A 23,121-nucleotide genomic window follows, 5' to 3' on the forward strand; every position below is an offset into this window, starting at 1 on the left:
ATCCCGATTTCCCCCACCTGCTTCTGCTCGTCGCCCCTCTGTAAAAGCTGGGCTGTTTTAGCTCTTTTCTGAAATCATTAATTTCTGTTAGGAATTGGGCGTTTACGTAATATTATACAGCTGTTTAATTTAACTTAAATAAAAGGGTCTCGTTACGTAATTAACTGTCACGTGATTTCCTCCCTTTCTACAATCCTGCGGCATAACCACTTGGACGGACAGTAGATAGCATGTCTGAGTAATTTTATATTTTCGGGTCGGGCAGAAGTGAAGATTAAATTTACAGTACGTAGAGTAGGTACAGAATTATTTCAACATGAGTTACTAGTACGAAGGACGAAACTGGCAATTGGAATTAGATGCAATAGTCTATAGTGCGATAATATGCACAAAAGAACTGAAGCCTGTATCGAAATGAACGGCCACCATTTTCAAAATTGTGTTTAAATATTCATATTATGATTATTTTTCAATTTAACTTCTTTCTCTATATTGTACGCCAATGTGCTGTAGACAGTATAATATAGATTGCATAATGAATACGTTCGCATGGATAACTCACTTCGTGAGTAAAAACACTTAGTCTTAATACAGTACTGTACTTTGATTAAAGAAAAATCTAATGAAAATTATCAAACTCAAAATCGCGATATTTCCTAGTTTACGTAAATGGATGAACTACTTTTCTTCCTTCCTATACCTAGTAGAGTGATTTGTGTTTTACGCCAGTATCATCGAACTCCAGTCGTGGAGGGGGGAGCAAGCGGCGTTTCCGGTTCTCTAAAGGTATAGACAGGTTAATATTAAAAATGTTAGTAAAAATAAAATGATGTCCCTGTACAAGCAGATAGGTAAAAATCATCTGAACGATTAATAGGCCCCGGGAAAAGTATTGCTATCAGCTTAGTATGCAACATAGCATACCTTCTTTGAGAGGAATGGGGTAAATAACGATAGACAGCTTGACGCTGGCAGTAGTGCAGTTTGGTTAATGAAAAATGAAGTTATAAATGAAAATCTCGTTATTTGTGCGTCCTTTTGACTAGTTTCCAGTGTTTAGCTATGAAACTTACAAAGTGCAATTCTAATTTATTCTCATTAAGAGACCTAAATATTTCATTGTACTTGACATACTGGTAATATTATTTACGTTTTGATGCGTTGCAATGAACTATGACATGCATGTGCAAGATATGTAACGTGTATCATATTCGGATTTCTCCATATAGCTTGCAGCATCTGTAACATATAGTAACACATTTTCGAATTGCACACATATGGCCATAGCAACTCCATAGCATTATCAAAAAGTTCACATGTGGTGGAATAATTAACCCTCTCTAACATTTCACTCATTAAGAGATAGGGTCTACAGCACTAAGGGCAGCCACAAACATATTTGCAACGTGACGTCCAATGGAGTCCATGCTTCCATCAATAGAAAGAAACCCATATCTCCTCATTTTGTAATTTACACTTCACTTCACGCAGACATTTCTCATATGCATGTTGCACATATTTCTTCCACAGTGTTGCTTCTTTAAAAATTTGTCTACGAGTGTACTTTTCTGGAAAGTCGCGGAGTTTCGCGTTTTATAATTGGTTTAACGAAATATTTGAAGCAATAAATGCGTCACACATATCTTCGAAATGTTCGTTCGAATAGTTGTGAAGGAGATTCCTGCTGTACCTTGCTTAAATTCTGTTGTCTGTTACATGCGAGTTTATGCTTATTGCTATTTATATGCTTCTTAACGTTGCATGCCATGTCGGCTGCCAATTTCACAAAACAGTTCATTACCATGGATGGAAAACACATTTTCTCCATAATGACGAACATATTTCCTTAGTGCTTCTATCTTGCGTACTTTTGGTCTCGGTATTCTGAAGACCCCTGTCGATTGCTTTTGACTGCGTTGTTCTAAGCTGCGCCGGTACTACTCCTACCTTCACAGTGATGCGTGCGAGAGTCCTCGGATCATAAACATTAGCTATACTACATCGCGCGTTTCCCTGTAAGCAGTACTTTATCTGGGGTCTAACGATTAATGTCTTGAATCTTTTTTTGGAAATTAAACCCTTTAGCCATAAATTTTAATTGAATAATAGCGAAAATCGTTGAAATAAAACTTTCAACGCATAGCACGTCGCATGTTACCGACAGAGTACAGCAGAGGGGGAGGGGAAGGTAAGAAGTGCAGGCCACGCTTGCTTAGAGTTGTGATATTGCCAAACGCTTTATAGAAACATAGCGATTTCCTTTAAAACGGTGAATGTTAGAGAAAAACTTATTTAGATTTTTCAAATCTCTCCTCCTGATCTATTACCAGTTTCATTTTCGTGCAGAGGTTTTCATAATGTGTTCCTGAAGAGGAAAAGAATGAATAACTAAATAGCGGTTATATACTGGGACATCATTTTATTTTTACTAACATTTTTAATATTAACTTGCCTATACCTCTGGATCAACGCCGTTTGTTACCCCCTTCCACGACTGGAGTTCGATGATACTGGCGTAATACTCGTATATAAACGAATCACTTCACTAGGTATAGGAGGGAAGAAAAGTAGTTCATCCATTTACGTGAACTAGGAAATATTGCGCTTTTGAGTTTGATCGTTTTCATTAGGATTTTGTTTAATCAAAATACAGTACAGCATTAACAATGAGTGTTTTTACTCACGAACTGAGCTGTCCATGTGGACGTATTCATTATGCAGTGTATATTATACTGTCTACAGCACATTAGCGTACAACATAGAGAATGAAGTTAAATTGAAAAATAATCATAATATGGATATTTAAACACATTTTTTAAAATGGTGGCCGTTCATTTCGATACAGGCTTCAGTTCTATGTGCGTATTATCGCACTATAGACTATTGTACCTAATCCCAATTACCAGTTTCGTTCTTCGTACTAGTAACTCATGTTGAAATAATTCTGTACCTACTCTTTAAAAGAGTACCTTACGTACTGCAAATTCAATCTTCACTTCTTCCCGATCCGTAAAGATAAAATTACTCAGACATGCTATCTACTGTCCGTCCAAGTGATTATGTCGTAGGGTCGTAGAAAGGGAGGAAATCACGTGACAGTTAATTAACGAGGCCCTTTTATTTAAATTATTTTAAATAGTTTTATAATATTACGTAGACGTCCAATTAGTAACAGAAATTAATGTTCTCAGAAAAGAGCTAAGACAGCCCAGCCACTAGCTGGCGAATAAAAGCTGGTGGGGGAAACCGAGATACGACGTAGGCAAATGGGCGGTAGTACCTGTGCGAAAATGATTCAATATTGAAAGCTCTTTCGTCACTGGAAAACGCGAACATATTTTTGGAACGTACTGTTTACTCTGACCGTAAGGCTACTATGACTGTATGTGCGGTCTTGGATCTGTGTGGAGGACGATTGTACTTCATTAGTAGAAGGGGTGGGAGTGAAGTACATTCAAAAACTTAGGTACAATAAAAATTGAAGTAAAAATAAAATGATGTCCTGTAGAATAACCTGATTCGTCGTTGAGCCTTCAAAATCAGACTTTGTTTTATAATTTTTCTTGTGAAGATTGAAATTATAGCCTACCGAAAGTAGCTTTGGAAATCAAGGGAATTAAATGTTACAGTGGTTTTTTTTCTTCCTCCTGCAAATGTTTAAAAAAATTCACATAGCGGATTTTGGAAACGCATCGAAGACAGTAAAGTCGTCCTTGTTAACTTCACCAACGTAAGACATAAGGACGTTGATAACCATAGCTCACGGAAATGACCTACTATTAAAATATGCGAAGATTTTAAGTTTACTGTTTAAGAGAACGAATGATACGTTAAGTGTATGGATATAAAGCAGAATATGTATAATCGAGGAGAATTACTGACGCTAACAATTCATGTCCTATCGCAATGAAATATCGTGACAAAGCGAGATAAAACCGGGGCACCTGTAAACGTATGCAAAGGTAGAGAAACTAGTCAGGGAACAGAGTCTGCCGATAACACAACGTTGGTCGTCAGTCAACAGTTAAACGGTGAGGACGAACGTAGATCACAGGAAGCACATTTGACATTTTCGCTAAAATATAATATTCTATATATTTTATGTAAACAACTGACGTCTTATTAAATTCATCTTTGTGAAAAGCTCTTACTAACTACATTATTATAACAAATATCATCATGGGAAATACTCGTACAGGTGTTTTGACAAAAATTTGCTCACCTCGATTTTACGAGTATTAAAAATATTTTCACTTGCCTTAACTTACATCATTCTGACTTCTTTCTCAGAAAAGCTATAAACTTAAATTTGCTTATATGAATGCTCTATCTTATTTAATTGTCAAATGTAGGTTAACATTTAACGCTATTTGTGTGCGCGTGCGTGTGTGAATCGTCGATTCAGTATTCGCTGGAGAATCTTCGCTTAGTGCGATATCAGGCTGATAGTCCTGAACTCATTACATTTCTTGGCATCATTTTTCTTCGGTACTGGCAGCAGCACTGTCTCCGTAAATTCTTCAGGCCATTGAGGATTCTATCAACTCCTGTTGCTTTCCTATTCTTCATTTTCCTAAGAGATAGTTCAACTTCTTCTCTTAAAATAGAAAATCCTTTTTCGTGTTCTAATACGGCTGCTTCGTCTTCTATAGCTAACTCATCCGGACCATTCTCTGTCTCATATAATTCTTCTACATATTTTGTCTTTGTCAATATTCCTTGTTTGTCTGTTATTTATGTAATTTCCGATTTCGTCTTCTATCAACTATTGTGCATTGATTTCTTGTACTTATTGGTGAAATACAAAGATTTTGCTTCGCTGTAGTACATTAAATATCTTCCTTTTCTCTCTAGATCCTCTATTTCTTTACATTTATCTTTCATCCAGTATTCCTTCGCTTTATCAGTTTCTCTTCCTAGTTCGTTATTTAGTTTCCTGTAGTTTCTTCTACCATCTTCTGTGTTGATGTTTCTCCATTTTTCTCCTTTCCTCCATCTTCTGTAACATTTTCCCTGTGATGGAAGGTTTCTTATTTCTCACACTTTCTCTGTAACCTATTTCTTCTTTGCTTCTTCTGCTGTTATCTGTGTACAGTTTTTTAGATGAGCTCAGTACTCATTACTATTTTCATATGTGTAATTTAATGTAGCAACTTTCTCTTGAAAATTTGCACTTATTTTCTCTTCGTTCTTCAGTTTTTCCATGTTCAATTTCTTCGTCACCTGTCTTCCTCTTATCTTCTTCAGGCGAATATTTACTTCATCTTTCAGCAGACATGATCTGAGTTAATATCCTAGTAAAATTAAATCTAATGTACGAGTAATATAGCCATACTCACGCTTATAGAATATACTGATTCATCCTCAAAAAATTCATTCTAACCTCGCTTGATAAAGGCATGTAATTATACATAACCTGTTATAACATATCCCAAAGCAAGTAGCCTATAACGTAGAATAGTCCAGTCTAATCTAATCTAATGTAACCAGAAATACCACAACGAAAATAAACCTACCTGATATGAGCTGAATTAATCTTACCGGACATATTTAATGTAATATAATACAATACAATACAATTCAATACAACACAATACAATGCAATACAATACATCAGCAACTTATGGCTATATTACATCAGAGATTTGTGATCAGGTTGTCTCACGAATAATATTAGATTTCCTGATCCCATCATGATACGTTAAGAGATAGAATATTGCGTTCATGTAGACCCAAGCTCAACAGCTGAAGTACTGGTTTTCATGTCGGATAGGTACAAGAATGTTGACGACAAAATGCTACTTCTTCTTCATGCTTACGGTAACTACTCGTGTCCAACAAACGCACCAACAGCAACCGCAAAACACAACCACTCCGCAGCCAACAGTGACAACGTCTCCACCACCAACAACGCCGTCGTCAAGACCTCATATTATCTTAATTGTAGCAGACGAACTGGTGAGTAATTTGAAATGTGGTTAAACTTATTTAAATCAACATTTAAATGCACAACAATAAAAATTTGCAGCTTTAGTTCTTGTCTGATTCCACATAAATTTTATAGTATTGACGTAGAAATATTGTAGGTTTTTTTTATCACTACGTATGAGGGGAAACTTGAGAATTGACGGTCACGTAAAAATGGTCTTGTATTTCTCTAATCCCATTTGTCTTGTTCTCCTTGTATTTCTCTAGTCCTACTTGTCTTGTTCTCCTTGTATTTCTCTAGTTCTACTTGTCTTGTTCTCCATGTATTCCCCTAATCCTACTTGTCTTGTTCTTGTATTCCCCTAATCCTACTTGTCTTGTTCTCCTTGTATTCCCCTAATTCTACTTTCTTGTTCTCCTTGTATTCCCCTAATCCTACTTGTCTTGTTCTTGTATTCCCGTAATCCTACTTGTCTTGTTCTCCTTGTATTCCCCTAATTCTACTTGTCTTGTTCTCCTTGTATTCTCCTAATTCTACTTGTCTTGTTCTCCTTCTATTTCTCTAGTTCTACTTGTCTTGTTCTTCTTGTATTTCTCTAGTTCTACTTGTCTTGTTCTCCTTCTATTTCTCTAGTTCTACTTGTCTTTTTCTCCTTGTATTTCTCTAGTTCTACTTGTCTTGTTCTCCTTGTATTTCTCTAGTTCTACTTGTCTTGTTCTCCTTGTATTTCTCTAGTTCTACTTGTCTTGTTCTTCTTGTATTTCTCTAGTTCTACTTGTCTTGTTCTCCTTGTATTTCTCTAGTTCTACTTGTCTTGTTCTCCTTGTATTCTCCTAATCCTACTTTTCTTGTTCTCCTTGTATTTCTGTAGTTCTACTTGTCTTGTTCTTTTTGTATTTCTCTAGTTCTACTTGTCTTGTTCTCCTTGTATTTCTCTAGTTCTACTTGTCTTGTTCTCCTTGTATTTCTCTAGTTCTACTTGTCTTGTTCTTCTTGTATTTCTCTAGTTCTACTTGTCTTGTTCTTCTTGTATTTCTCTAGTTCTACTTTTCTTGTTCTCCTTGTATTTCTCTAGTTCTACTTGTCTTGTTCTCCTTGTATTTCTCTAGTTCTACTTGTCTTGTTCTCCTTCTATTTCTCTAGTTCTACTTGTCTTGTTCTTTTTGTATTTCTCTAGTTCTACTTTTCTTGTTCTCCTTGTATTTCTCTAGTTCTACTTGTCTTGTTCTCCTTGTATTCTCCTAATCCTACTTTTCTTGTTCTCCTTGTATTTCTGTAGTTCTACTTGTCTAGTTCTCCTTGTATTTCTCTAGTTCTACTTGTCTTGTTCTCCTTGTATACTCCTAATTCTACTTTTCTTGTTCTCCTTGTATTTCTGTAGTTCTACTTGTCTTGTTCTCCTTGTATTTCTCTAGTTCTACTTGTCTTGTTCTCCTTGTATTCTCCTAATCCTACTTTTCTTGTTCTCCTTGTATTTCTCTAGTTCTACTTGTCTTGTTCTCCTTGTATTTCTCTAGTTCTACTTGTCTTGTTCTTCTTGTATTTCTCTAGTTCTACTTGTCTTATTCTCCTTGTATTCTCCTAATCCTACTTTTCTTGTTCTCCTTGTATTTCTCTAGTTCTACTTGTCTTGTTCTCCTTGTATTCTCCTAATCCTACTTTTCTTGTTCTCCTTGTATTTCTGTAATTCTACTTGTCTTGTTCTCCTTGTATTCCCCTAATCCTACTATCTGGCTATCCTAGTATTCCCCTAATCCCACTTGTCTTGTTCTCCTTGTATTTCTCTAGTCCTACTTGTCTTGTTCTCCTTGTATTTCTCTAGTCCTACTTGTCTTGTTTTCCTTGTATTTCTGTAGTTCTACTTGTCTTGTTCTCTTTGTATTCCCGTAATCCTACTTGTCTTGTTCTTCTTGTATTCCCCTAGTCCTACTTGTTTGTTCGTCTCTAGTTTCCTTTGTCTTCTCATTGTTCTCCCTATATTGCTATTGCCCTCCTTGTGTTTTTCTTGTTCTTCTTCTATTCTCTTTGCCCTTCTTATTGTCCCCTTATTTTTCTCATATTTTCCTTGTTTTCGTTTTGTTCTTCTTCTGTTCTTCTTATTCTCTTTATATTCCTTATCAATCTTGTATTCCCCTTGTTTTTTTGTGTTTCTCTCATTCTCATGTTTTTCCCTTGATATCATATATTCCCCTTGTTATGCTCGTATTCCCATTGTTTTTTTTGTGTTCCCTTTTTCCTCCAAGCATTCACTTTATTATCCTTATTTTCTCCTTGTTTTCCGTGTATTTCTACTTTTCTACTTGTCTTCCCCTTATTCTCATTGCCTTCCCTTATCTCCTCGTATTCCCCTTGTTCTTCATCTCTCCCCGTTGTCTCTATAGTATCCTTCCTCCCTGCGATACTGATCATAGCATATCATTCTAATGCCCAGATCATTAAAAGATGGAGCTTAACTTCCATTCCCCAAATGCACTCTGAGTTTGGTTACTTTGAATACAAGTTAGGTGTACCTCGATCATATTAGCTTCACGCTGCCCTCTCTCCCCGCACGCTCCGGTACTGTGTGTTTACATCTATTCGTGTACCTGTGTCTATAAGTCCGTGTAAAACAGAAATAGTACTCCTGTAAAAAATACAACTTGATTATAATAATAATAATAATAATAATAATAATAATAATAATAATAATAATAATAATAATAGTAATAATAACGAATTATTTATTTAGAGTGTATAATAAAATATCATTTTTACGACCCTCACACAAAATTAAACATTTTCATCAACCATCCCTTTTATTTTCGGGAGCCATCACATTTTTCCCACACATGTGTTGACAAAACCATTCGATATAAGATGATCAATTTACTTAAATATATTAAACAATATTAAATATAGGTACTAAACAATATTAAATATCTATGCAATGCAAACGCATGCTCTCAGAGACGCTCTGTGCTCTCTACTGGAGCTATGTAGTGACAATAGGCTTATCTTGAGATGAGCAACAAATGTAACAATATTAATCTAAGAAGCATATTCGTAATTTCTTCCTACAACCGCTTTTGTTAACATTATGTATTAGTCGTAGTGACATAAAATAAATCAAAGTATTAAGAAATTTGGAACTTGATAAATAAGTCAGGCACCACATAATAATTTTTAGTCGCCATGACTACATCCTATCCTATTCGGAATTTGTCTACCCCTGATTTTTAAAATAAGTAAAATGCATTAAGATACTTTAGATTTGATTAAAGCACAGTCTACTATATACAGTCACGAACCTTGAATTGTGAGGATGCCAGGAACAATAGACTGTGCCGGTACTATTTCGCATTGTCTGTAATGAGGCGATAGTAGCGATCCTAGTGGTTAGTAACTATCTATGGATGCACGGATATTGAACTTCGTGACTGTATATACTAGACTGTGATTAAAGGTTGGAATAAACAAATGAAATACATAAATTTGGCACAAACTTAAAATAAAACAAATTAGGATCTATTAGTGCGTGATTTACGAGTTTCTACACATACGATGAATGACTGTACATATTTTAAGTGTTTCGAATGAAAAATTTATCCTTATCTCTGCGCAGTTTTTTGGAAAAATGTTTTTGCCTCTCTCAATTGTTGGAATTTATTAATTGCATTGTTAATATAATGTGCATCAGCTCATCAAATACAAGTAAATGGGACCTAAAGCCTGCATACTTTTATTCCTTCTACAAATATGTTTGTTTTTACATTATATATAATGTAGCATCCTAAAACATTATAGCCATACATATCTTCTAAAAACTTGGTTACTAAAATTGATTTTTACTCTACTGAATTACTTTTATTCAAGCGAAATTATTACTTAATGAAATTTCAAAGTTTAAACACTTGAAACGAAGTTTTATAAGAATATGTCTTCATTGGAGAACAATACCTTGCCAATGATATAACATTTTTATCTCTCTCCTTAACCTAGTTCCGAATGGTCATTCGCCTTGAGACTGTTCACTGAGCCGTTAACTATTTAAATGAGTTCGAAAACATAAAGTGTTACAGGAACGTTTTAAATACCGGTACGTAAAAAAAAAATTGTATATGTGTCACGTACTATATTCAATATAGTTTGTGAAATATCAGTAAAAACTACGGCTGCTCTAATAAAAGATGATTGTGAAAAATACAAAATACCTTGATACTTTATATTCCTTGCAAATTACTAGATCGTAAATGAAACATGATTGTGTACTTTTAATTTCCATATTGCAAAACATTTGCAGTGCACATTATAGGACGAAGGGCTTCAGTGTTAACTTCCGATACTGGAGACCTGAGATGAAATTCTGGATATTTGTGGTGGATAACGACATCTTTGAATGTAATTTTAAAAAGTACTTCTATTTCTGTATGATTAATAGAAAAGTTTATATGTTGTAAGTGGGTTATGGAGATTATCAACTATGATGTTGATAACTCAGTACTTATTGGCTTACAAAAAGCTGCTACACAAGTTCGGAGTCATTACAATCAAATATAATATGAAGATTTCTATAAATAAGTTAAAATGAGTGAAAATACGCCGAGGTAAATTTACTGGATATAGAAGGCAACATCATAATAAAGACAAGACATGATATTTAAAAACTTAGGTATACAGGTAGGCCTATCTCAGAAGGAATGTAAGATATTTTAGGATAATGTAGCTTGAATTAATCTACAACAATTTAATGTAATTCACCAATGTCCGAAATGTAACGGTTCAGAAGTTATTGATAAGTGAACTTTTAAATTTAGAGATGCATTATAGACGTATTTCAATGTTTTAGAACAATGTGATATGATACATTATTGAAAATGCTGCACCTTGTGCTGTTCCAATAATTTTATTTCATAATTTAGTACAAACTCAACAAGAAAATAAAATAATTACACAAGACAAATTACTAACGTTGGTCTTCTTATGGATTCCATGAACTGTAAGTTCACATCAAGTACCGATACCGATTCTCTTTTCGACCTCACTGAAACACTTGGTAGCTTGCCAGTTTCACATAACATGCAGTAAACACGGGAAATCACCAGCTACAAGGAACACTTCGACTGGGAAAACGTCGTCTCTATTCCTCAACAACAGCCAAAGTATTGCCATCACAAAATCCATAAACAGAAAGTATGTCTACATATTCACTATGTGAATACACGAATTAGATATCAAGTGAACGTTTATTCATTTGTGTGTGTTGCGCTGGCGTTGCGATGCTCATATGTTGCCAGTGCTAAAGATGTGGCGTCACACGTCAAGTATAGTATATGGAACCACAAGACGTCCCGATATTTATCTCCTTAATTACTCCCCAACCGTTAGACTTCGGACATAGATATATTAGATTAAATCGATGCAGATTACTCCAAATTCCAAATTAATAAAAATATCTTTAATATATTTTATTATTATTATTATTATTATTATTATTATTATTATTATTATTATTATTATTATTATTTAAATTTAAATATACAGAATACAAAATATAATTACAACAAGAGAAATAGAAATAAAATAATACAATCAATATAAAAAGGAGATGCAGTAATATTAACAACATTTGAGGACCGAATGAGCAGCGCTCGTGTTCGGTCGTAGTTCAGATATATTATTAATAGGCCTATAAGAGAATATACAAAATAAAATGAAATATGAACTAAAATTAAAATTACAACTACAGTGGAATTATATAGAAAGAAAGAAAGTTAGCTTCCCTTATGAAAAGGTTGCCAGATTTGACAAAGCGTATTACGCTATATATAATTTGGAAACACACCTAAAAGGTAAAATGATATGCATTTGAAACGATGAGGGAATCGAAAATACAAAATGTCAGAAAAATTTACACCTAAGTAGCGTTTGTGCTCATTTACAGTTAAGGGGAAAAAAATGTCATCAGATAGGTTAGAATGATATGAATGCCATTTACCGCGAGAAAAATAATAGTACGGATTTACGTATTGGCATTGATATCTAAACCAATCAACAGCCATCGGTTAAGATAACTTGAAATTTCCATTATCACTCCCATACAAATGATTTCTCAATATCTGAACCGATCTTTTGAGGGCACTAATGGCTATTTCCTTCACATTGCTGTGTGTTAGCCCCAGTTTTTTACATTTGTTGGCAAAGAAGGAGGGTACGGTACCTCGTGCTCCCTCCATCAGACCTATTACATAAATGTGGGACAGGCTATATTTATCTTTATAGAACGGGATTGTTGGTTCTTAGATCCGTTTCTTTTCACTGTCCACCTCATGCGGTTGATCTGCATGTGTCTCAAAGCTGATGGTGGGATCGAGAATGTATGCCGAGTTGTTCTTAATGGCAATGATATCAATTCGCCGAACTCTTCCTTGTGTGGCTAGTCCCTGCACCTCTTGATGGACTGTAAACCCTACTTCCTTCAGTGCCTCGGCCAGCATATTAATATAATAGGAATATAGAAATAAAATAAAATAAAATAGGAACTACAATTAAAATTACAGCGGCAATGAAATTATATAATATAATATTAAAATAGAGAAGAATAATATCGTACGTGAATAAAGTAGAGCAATTTATGAAAAAATATATATTCCAAAATTATAGAATACAAATATAATATAGGCTGATTAACTCATACACATAGGCTATACATTTATTTAATCAAATTGAAGACATTAACACGTTTCTAATTTTCTTGTTATATGTTAGTGGGTTACATGTTAGAATTTCTGGGTGTAATTTAGCTAAAGAATTATACAACCGAGGGCCAAAATTAATGCTATGCTTTAGACGACAATATGTGAAACATGTAAGTTCTACTCATGTTGATTTATTATTTCGTCTTGTGTCATTATTATGTGCGTGTAATGTAAACTTATTACGATTTTTATGATAAATTTTACAGAGTATATTTATTAAATACATTAAATTCAGAATAAATTAATTTAGTTAGTTAATCAAAACTTTTCTTCAAACAAATTTTAATTATTCGGTTTTGAAGTGAATTTAACGGACTAAGATTAATTTTTGTACTTCCACCCCAAACAATAATACCATATTGAATGATAGACTGAAAAATGGCTAAATAAACATTTCGTAGAACTCTAATGGGTAAGTAGCCTGAAGTATTTTACATTCCTCCTGAAACACCCTGTACAGTAGCAGCAACAGAATTACAGATTAAGTCGTCATCAAATAAACAATACAAACAAAATATCAGGATACTAAATAGCACAATTTAGAATAATAAGAATTTGAGACTATAAATAAAAATAAGAATACATAAATCCGTTTAATTAATTTCTAGCTGAGAAATGTAATTAACGGAACGCATTCCTTCCAGTGGATCCTTCAGTAAGCAGTTTCTTCTCTGCCAGTGACGCAGCCTATTTCTTGATCTCTTCCTGATCAGTTTCAGCATTGTTCTTGGATTAGTGAGAGAGAAATGAACTGAAATGAACGCACAAACAGAATAAAGAACAAGAAAGACCACAGCTACGTTGAAAGGATGTTATCATACTCCGGAACTGAAGTGAACGAACACGAAACAAGCTATCAGCTTTCAGCTTTCTGTTAGGCTAAGTAGTTCAAAATAATTGCCATTACACAACACATCAGTTTTTATTTTTACGGAGAATGGGCCCGAAGAATTACACCGCAGCCTGAGACTTATTGTGCTTACCACTCATTTTCGTACGGATGATTATTTAATGACATGATGGCTTTCCTGAGTATCGTGATTCACAGTTTAGTGCCATCTATCGATTCAGCTACACACAATTCCGACGTAGTCCTCGATTAAAGCCTTTCCGTTTCTCTGGGGGTTCTGCAGCCACCTAAGAATGATGTAATTTTTATGCAAGTCAATGGTACTACATCCTGCTGCATCCTGTATTGACTTAAATATATTGAATGATAATAGATGAAGTTGAAATTAACGCTGATGAAATAGAAAGTCCGAGGTTCAACGTCGAAAGGCGTGGTAACACACAGCACAATATAAGGAGGTCAGTGTTGAAAATGGACGTGTATTTAAAAATAATATATGTATAATAAATATAATTATGGTAGAAGTAAAAAAAATGTAAATTACAAATACAGGGACATCATTTTATTTTTACTTCAATTTTTATTGTACCTGCGTTTCTAAATGTACTTGACTCCCACCCCTTTCGCTAATGCCCTTGCTAACGTCAGTCACACAAACTCACGGCCGCTGTTGCTAGCAGTGAAATAAACAGTACAGAGTACAGTGTGTTTCAGAAATATGTTGCATTTTCTATAGAAGAAAAAGCTTATATTATTGAAGTTTATTTTCACACAGGTATGGTGTGTAGCATAACTGAATTTATCTGTGTGGACTGAGCACAAGTGAAGAGTAGAGTTACCGAAAGTACGGTACCCTATAATATGGTACGGTACTTAACAGCATAATTTAAACAAGAGTTTTGTTTTACTGTTTGTAGGTATGAACGACGATGATAGAAACTGGAATTACAATATAACCGAATGTGAACAACAGTTTTTTTCATAATTTCCTGATTATATCACTACGGAATATTTTCGTAGAAATGTCATTAATCTGGTAGATAAATTTAGAACAAGAGAGTGTACAGAAAGAAAGAAAAGTGTAAGATGGCCAACAAAGGTGACAGAAGATACTGTAGAAGATGCTAGAGAAAGGATGCAGGGAGGTCCTAATAAGTCTGTCAAGAAGTTAGCTGTAGAAATTGGGGTTTCTTGCGGAAGTGCTCACAAAATTCTCAGGAATAAATTAGGTTAGTAATATGCTGAATAAAGTAGACATTACATAATGTGTATAACCGCCTGAAGGGTTGAGTTTGTGAAAAAAAAATGTTACTATTCTACTATTTTTTGATAAAATACTGTAAAGTAATGACCAAACTGAAAATCGTAATACTATATTTCCCTGTAACATAAATGGATACACTACTTTTCTCTCCTCCTATAGCTAGTAAAATGATTTGTTTACATATTGCACTAGCAACTCTAAACTCCTGTAATGGAAGGGGGTAACAGTGTTTCCGAGTATAGCCAGGTTAATGTTAAAAATGTTAGTAAAAATAAAGTGATGTCCCTGTACAAATATAAGTAAATGTTGGCACCTTTTCCAATCCAAAGATAAACAATGCTGTGAACATAACAGTTATAAAGCTACTACCAGTTATAATATTAAATTTGTCACTACCGAAATTTGAAACGAACTTGGCAAAAGTAAATTCAACCAGACAACTAGAAACTCACTATGATTCAACAGCGTATGTTAGTTTCACTCTTTGTGTATACAATAAGGAATTCTGGACTATAAGTTTGGCAAGCAAATCGTTAGCTCTCCCGTACAGTCTGACGAACTTTCACATAACTAGTGAATTATTTACTTACAGCAGTGGTTCCCAAAGGTTTTGAGCCACGGGGCCCCTTTTGAAGCAAAAGTTTCTCGTGGAGTCCCAAGAAGTGCTTAGTTTTTAGTTTTATCTGTCTATGTTTTATGAAGCAACATAGCAGTCAATAGATTGTAGATTCCACGTACCACGAATAACAAACGTTGCCTGCTCGGTATATGAAACATAAAAGAAATTTAGAGAATCATCCGAATACTTGGCAAGCAAGAAAGCTCAAGATAGTTCCAGTGACGAGTAGATCTATCATTGCTGCTTCCACCTATTAAGAAGAACGCAAACTACTTTCTGAGAAAGTACTTTTCGCTTGATGAAAGTAGTTTGCGTTTTTCTCGCTAGAGACTAATGTCAGCAGCAATTTTATTATTTTTGTCATCTTCATAACAAAAGCGCACGGAGCCCCTGAGAATCACTCGCGGAGCCCTTGGGGTTCCGCGGAGCACACTTTGGGATCCGCTGACTTGCAGAAATGGAGAAAATCTTGTCTTAAATTCATATTATTCCATTATTTTTATTTTTTTTATTTTATTGGGTTATTTTATGACGCTGTATCAACATCTAGGTTATTTAGCGTCTGAATGAAATGAAGGTGATAATGCCGGTGAAATGAGTCCGGGGTCCAGCACCGAAAGTTACCCAGCATTTGCTCGTATTGGGTTGAGGGAAAACCCAGGAAAAAAACTCAACCAGGTAACTTTCCCCGACCGGGATTCGAACCCGGGCCACCTGGTTTCGCGGCCACACGCGCTGACCGTTACTCCACAGGTGTGGACTAGCAGTCCATTATGTTCTGTAAATATGTTACAGCGATATATGAAATTCTGGGAGACACTATAAATGAAATGAGAAAAACTCAATGCTCAAAAAGCATAATCAATTTCCTTTTTATTTAAATTGGCTGAATTTTCAGGGGTGGAATGACGTGAGTTTTCACGGCTCCGATCAAATTCCCACGCCCAACCTGGATGCACTGGCTTACAATGGGATCATACTTAACAACTACTACACTCAGCCCAGCTGTACACCCAGCAGGTCTGCTCTGATGACGGGACGGTACCCCATCCACTTAGGTACGTGTTCTCTGTCCCTGTAGATTTTTAAGTAAGACTGGAACATTCGTAGCTCTTTCTGTATGTCTGCTTATATGTGAAGTTTGAATAACTGACTGCACACAAAATAAGAATGAGAATAAAAATAAAGAATAAGAATATGAACACCCCATGAAATCCCAATAGGGCAAGGGTTTGCTGTAACGCCTGTTACAAATTACTCTCAATTAGCGAACCAATCCAATTGAGATTTTTGCCTGTCTTCCCTGTCTTCTTCTGGTCAAATCCTTACTCTCTGTTTGTGCCTTCGATTTTTATACTACGGTACATTAAGTAAAACATACACTATACATATAGGCTGGTGGAGTGGAAGAGAAGGCCTTATGGCCATAACTCTGCCAGCGAAAATAAAACAGTATTATTATTATTATTATTATTATTATTATTATTATTATTATTATTATTATTATTATAGTCCTGGCATTCACATACTTTATTTATATGAAGAACAGAGCAATCCAAGTGCTGATCGATTCGAAATTGAGTACCCAGTTTTAAGTTGTTTGCTCAGAGAGGTTATGTTATATAAATTGAGTTATTACATTTTTAATAAAAATAATTTTCGACGTAGATTTAAGTGTATTTTGTCTCAGATATTAACATTCATGAAGTATGATTAATGAAGTTTAAACAAACAAGTGCTGTTGCAGAAGTGGATTAATCTCTACTACCAATAAATCTGTAACCAAACTTGTTCTGATAATTTTCGCTTTTTTTTTTTAATAATTGGTGTCATCATGTATAGTTAACCAGCCTGAAACCAAAAATCACATTTTTGACATTTTTGTTTGTATGTATGACTGTCTGTCAGCGTCTCTGTCTGTCTGTGTTTCTGGATGTTTGTTAGTTTTTCACGCGATAATGGCTGAACTGATTTCTATGAAAATTGGAATATAAATTAAAATAAAATTGTTCTAATTTAGATTTTAGTCTATATAGAATTCAAACTACTTTATTTAAAAGGGGGTTATACGAGAGCCTGAATTAAGTAAATCGAAATATCGCGCTTTTTATTGATTTTTGTGAAAAATATTACATTGTTATGACTAGATGAATGCGAAGTTCCCACATCAAATGAAGTTTTAATATTATATCTTCAATATTTATCTTGTTATCTTCCCGAATTATTTTATTTTATTAATATATTTTCTTGTGTTGATGTTCAAATTTTGACAGGTATTCTTGGTCGTTCTTTATTGAAAATATTCTACCCATTTCAACAATATAACAACCTACTTGTAGAATATTTATAACAGTTTAAAATAATTTGTCATATTCATTGTACATATATATATATATATATATATATCTGACAGTTCAAGCTGTGTGCGTAATTCAAATGAAGACATTTCCTTTTACTGTTAATATATGGTATTTTACATTTGTTATTTGTCTTGGTAAGTATTTGACGATTTACGGCAATAAATATTGTTCACGACCAACCATATTAATCTTAGGTTGTAATCTTTCCATAGGTCTATAATTTATTACGTTTTTAATGGTCCACGTAACAGTAGTATGCCTGGAAACAGATTTCGCTTAGTATGACGCTGTTCAAAAAGTTACATTGGCAAGTAATAGATCGCTTAATGGTGATTCAGCGCATTAACTTTTGACATTAAAACCTCGCGACTTATACATTACTTTACATCATTGACTTACCTTATAATAACTGTCGACCATCCTCTCTAATGCACATTTGACATCTTTCGGAAAGATTTCTTACAAGCTGGATTTTGTTCTCGTGGATAAAATTTAATCCTAGGCACATGTTCAGTCTCATCCAACTTAATGACGGATGTTATCTCATAAGGGTTTAGTTTCAACAATTTCATTGCTTTCCAACTAAACTGAAGTCAGCTGTATACTAATGCTCTAATCTTGAATCCCTTCAGCCTATTTTATCTGTCCATTCAATTCAATATAAAGCATTACAACGTTGGATCCAAAGGAGAAGTATACATTAATTCCGTGGTAGTCGGTTTCAATCTGTAACAGTAAAAGTCCGACTTCATTACCTGAGCGAAACCTATTTCCTGCAAAGCGCTATCTACCCCGGCTAAAGTAATGTTTTGTATTGTTATGTATTAGATAGAGTTGTTTCAATTACTTTTGCTTACATTTTATGGTAAGCATTTTTTACTTCCAGTTGATATTAGAGGTATATACCTTGTTCATTTAGGCTATTGTCGTTTACTATTCATATTGTAGTAAGTGTTGATCTTGCAGAATAATACAGAGCTGTTAAAGCGAAGCTGCACGGAAAAAGTGCGGGCGTCTGCCGGTCCACTGCTAACGCGGTGACGGGCGAGTTCGCATCCATGTCTCCGGCAATTAATCTATCTATCTATCTATCTATCTATCTATCTATCTATCTATCTATCTATCTATCTATCTATCTATCTATCTATCTATCTATCTATCTATCTATCTATCTATCTATCTATCTATCTATCTATCTATCTATCTATCTATCTATCTATCTATCTATCTATCTATCTATCTATCTATCTATCTATCTATCTATCTATCTATCTATCTATCTATCTATCTATCTATCTATCTATCTATCTATCTATCTATCTATCTATCTATCTATCTATCTATCTATCTATCTATCTATCTATCTATCTATCTATCTATCTATCTATCTATCTATCTATCTATCTATCTATCTATCTATCTATCTATCTATCTATCTATCTATCTATCTATCTATCTATCTATCTATCTATCTATCTATCTATCTATCTATCTATCTATCTATCTATCTATCTATCTATCTATCTATCTATCTATCTATCTATCTATCTATCTATCTATCTATCTATCTATCTATCTATCTATCTATCTATCTATCTATCTATCTATCTATCTATCTATCTATCTATCTATCTATCTATCTATCTATCTATCTATCTATCTATCTATCTATCTATCTATCTATCTATCTATCTATCTATCTATCTATCTATCTATCTATCTATCTATCTATCTATCTATCTATCTATCTATCTATCTATCTATCTATCTATCTATCTATCTATCTATCTATCTATCTATCTATCTATCTATCTATCTATCTATCTATCTATCTATCTATCTATCTATCTATCTATCTATCTGGCTGCCTATTTATTTATTTATTTATTCATTTATTTATATGCATACGAAACAGTATAACAATACGTATAACAATAAATGTACAATAATTTGGACTTAACATTCTCAGAGTCGATGCAGAGTCAGAAAAAAAAATCAAATTCGGATCAATTTCCTCTAAATTAACCTTCTCTAATATCCAGTTCTGACATAATTAGGAACATTAAATCCAGACGTTTGAGATGGGCAGGGCATGTAGCACGTATGGGCGAATCCAGAAATGCATGTAGATTGTTAGTTGGGAGGCCGGAGGAAAAAAGACCTTTGGGGAGGCCGAGACGTAGATGAGAAGACAATATTAAAATGGATTTGAGGGAGGTGGGATATGATGGTAGAGACTGGATTAATCTTGCTCAGGATAGGGATCAATGGCGGTTTTATGTGAGGGCGGCAATGAACCTCTGGGTTCCTTAAAAGCCAGTAAGTAAGTAAGTAAGTAATATCCAGTTACAAAATCGTACTCGCCTCTCAGGGTCTGTCTCCGTTAATAAGTGCACTTGTGGAATTCTGTATGGCTTCAGTTTCAGTAATTTTGTTTCGTTTCTGGCAGAGGACACAGATACTCCAGATTCCTGTGCTGAACGTTTTAGGGATTTCTACGGGGTATGTTCTAACCTTTCACCAACTTCATCTAACTTTTCCTCTGTAAGAACAAAACGTTTTGCGTTTGGTTTTCCATTTTGTACTGAGCGTGTTTCTTTGAATCGCTTAGCGAGGTTTCGAAGTGTATTCACAGTAGGCACTGGTCTGTTTGGAGACTCAGTTCTAAATTTGCGTCGTGTCTTCGCACAGGATTTTTTGCTTCTTATGTACGCATTGTACATAAACACACGCTCACGTAATGAATATTTGTTGTTTGGCATTATACCTCAAAACACACAATAATCACTCAACTGTATACATTAACTTTTACACACCTTTAAGAATGACGATGTATAGGGTAAACATTGGTAATTTCGTGATAATTTTATGAAAACTAATTTAAAATGCAAATGTGTAAATATATCCTTATTCCGATTTTTTCATCTAAAAGACGATAATTTGCTGTACAAATCTGGACACATAAAAGATTGGACACTTTCTTGAACAAGTGCCAAAAACCACTTTTAAAACTTAAGCTAAAAGATTGATTATTTCGTGATAACCTTGGCAATTTCGTGATATTACATTGATAATTTCGTGAGAATTAGAAGAATTGTGTACAAATTCATTAAAGTCAAATGAAATTCTCATTTATTGTTACAAGACTTCAAACATAGTAATTCCGTCTAATATTCATAGCACGAAAACATAGAAATACATGTCAAAACATAATAAGAATGAGATCAAATTAAAAATTGAAATTGAAAAGGCATCTTCTTTTCCATGAAAGGGTGAACACTTTTATTACGGACTTTACTATAGCCTATATTATTAGGGTAACTCCAAAAGTAATGCATAACAATTGTTTAAAAATTATATCTTTATCCTACAACTTTGCTATTTTCAAAGAATTTTGATACGTCCTTTAGGAACAAAATGTCACTTTTCCACATAATCCCTGTCCCTTTCAACTGCCTTACATAACCTATGAATGAGGGCCTGTAGACCAGCACGGTAAAAGTCTGGACCAACACGTCCGAGCCACTCTTTAGCAGCGTGCACAAGGGAGTCATATTCTAACCTCGTTCCGCGAAGGGATCCTTCAGTTTACCAAAGAGATGGTAATCGCACGGTGCCAGTTCAGGACTATAAGGCGGGTGTTTCAGTGTTGTCTATCCGAATTTTCTGATCTGGTCTGTGGTCTTGAGACTGACATATGGCTGTGCGTTGTCGTGCAATAGCAGAACATCCTGCTTCTCCCGATGTCGTCGAACACGACTCAGTCGAGCTTGAAGTTCCTTGAGAGTTGCCACATACGCGTCAGAATTAATGGTGGTTCCGTGTGGCATGATGTCCACAAGCAAGTGTCCTTCTGAATCGAAAAACACAGTAGCCAAAACTTTTCCTGCCGATAGTGCACTTTTGAATTTTTATTTCTTTGGTGAATTTGCATGATGCCACTCCATTGTCTGCTTCTGCCTCCGGTCCAAAATGGTGGAGCCATGTTTCATCTTCTGTCACAATTCTTGCAATTAAGTCATCTAGCACTTATCATTGACACTTATCATGATAACAAATCAAACACAAGCTACTCTGAACCCATTGCGTCCTCCTTTTCTTTTTTGTTATCACATCTTATCTTCAGATTTCTAAAATTCGTATTGTAAGTTAATACAATTTTTAAAATAGTGTAAAATGTAACGCTTAATACTCAACAAATTTTCGCCTCAAACAGCTAAGATTTCTATCAGTAAAGCTAAGCCTATATGGCGACTACAGCTGTATCTAAAATTCCAAAAACATTTCCTAAAATTTCATTAAGATATAATAAATCTTTGTACCAAATATCATATGCTTACCTTTAGTAATAAGCCTGTAATGTAATTATAAACATCCACAAAAATTATACGCCTGAGAAGTCGACGCCAACTTGCTCTCTCCAAACATAGAAGCTCACTGAAGCAGCTACAATAGTCACACAAAGCGTAGCTGTATGTTTCTGGAAATTGGACAACATATGCAATCCCTTGGCGGAAATTTGAATCTCGTAACGCCATTGGTTAGTTCACGAAAGAGCAAAGAAAAAGTATCACGAAATAACCACTGCCACGAAATTACCAATCTTTACCCTACGTGTAAATGGAGCGAATGATATTCTCCAACTGAGACTAACCAACAACTGCGTAGATAATGCAAGCGGCGCAGCAGACAATGCGCACAAGCCAGACTGCTTCGTATGCACAAGTACCGGAGACACGGATGCGAACTCGCCCGTCATCGCGCATGCAGTGGACCGCCAGACGCCAGCACTTTTTCCGTGCAGCTTCGCTTTAACAGTTCTGTATTTATAATAATGTAGAGAAGATAATTATATCACTCAAAGAAATATGTACTGCACGAAGGTTTTGTATAAGATTTCGTGTTATCATTTGTGATCTATGAAAACGTTGCTTTATCACAATAATTTATGAAATAATTTTAGTTGTTTTATTGGGAAATATTTTTGTTCATATATGAGTAATTACATATTACAGAAATATAAAATATTACAAATGTTTTCATTTTGTTCTCATCAGGTATGCAAGGTTTACCATTATTCCCTGCAGAAAGGCGAGCTCTTCCTCCAGGAAAGATTTTACCTGAGTACTTGAAGGATATGGGTTATGAGACAAGGATAGTGGGGAAATGGCACCTTGGTTTCTACAAAAAGCAATTCACACCAACATCCCGTGGGTTCGATTCTCATCTTGGCTATTGGACTGGGTTCACGAGTTACTATGATCATATGTCAGATTCTGTGGCAAGTATAAAAAAACTAGCAAATATGTAGTTAACACTAGACGAAACCTTCACACTTATGACTTATAACTAGAGTTATGCGTTT

At 34.7% G+C, this 23,121-nt stretch overlaps 1 protein-coding gene across 1 annotated transcript in view; it reads left to right on the forward strand.

Annotated features, from left to right (window-relative positions):
• The first annotated feature begins 3,979 nt into the window (after positions 1-3,979).
• The window catches only part of LOC138696546 (arylsulfatase B-like), a 32,959-nt gene continuing 13,817 nt past the window's right edge, over positions 3,980-23,121 (forward strand). The window contains exons 1-4 of the mRNA XM_069821644.1: positions 3,980-4,031; positions 5,774-5,958; positions 16,295-16,454; positions 22,814-23,037. Of these exons, the coding sequence (XP_069677745.1) occupies positions 5,782-5,958; positions 16,295-16,454; positions 22,814-23,037 (561 nt within the window). The 5' untranslated portion in view covers positions 3,980-4,031; positions 5,774-5,781. The remainder of the gene's footprint in view (positions 4,032-5,773; positions 5,959-16,294; positions 16,455-22,813; positions 23,038-23,121) is intronic.

The sequence above is a fragment of the Periplaneta americana genome, chromosome 3 (genome assembly GCF_040183065.1).
Source record: "Periplaneta americana isolate PAMFEO1 chromosome 3, P.americana_PAMFEO1_priV1, whole genome shotgun sequence".
Taxonomy (NCBI): domain Eukaryota; kingdom Metazoa; phylum Arthropoda; class Insecta; order Blattodea; family Blattidae; genus Periplaneta; species Periplaneta americana.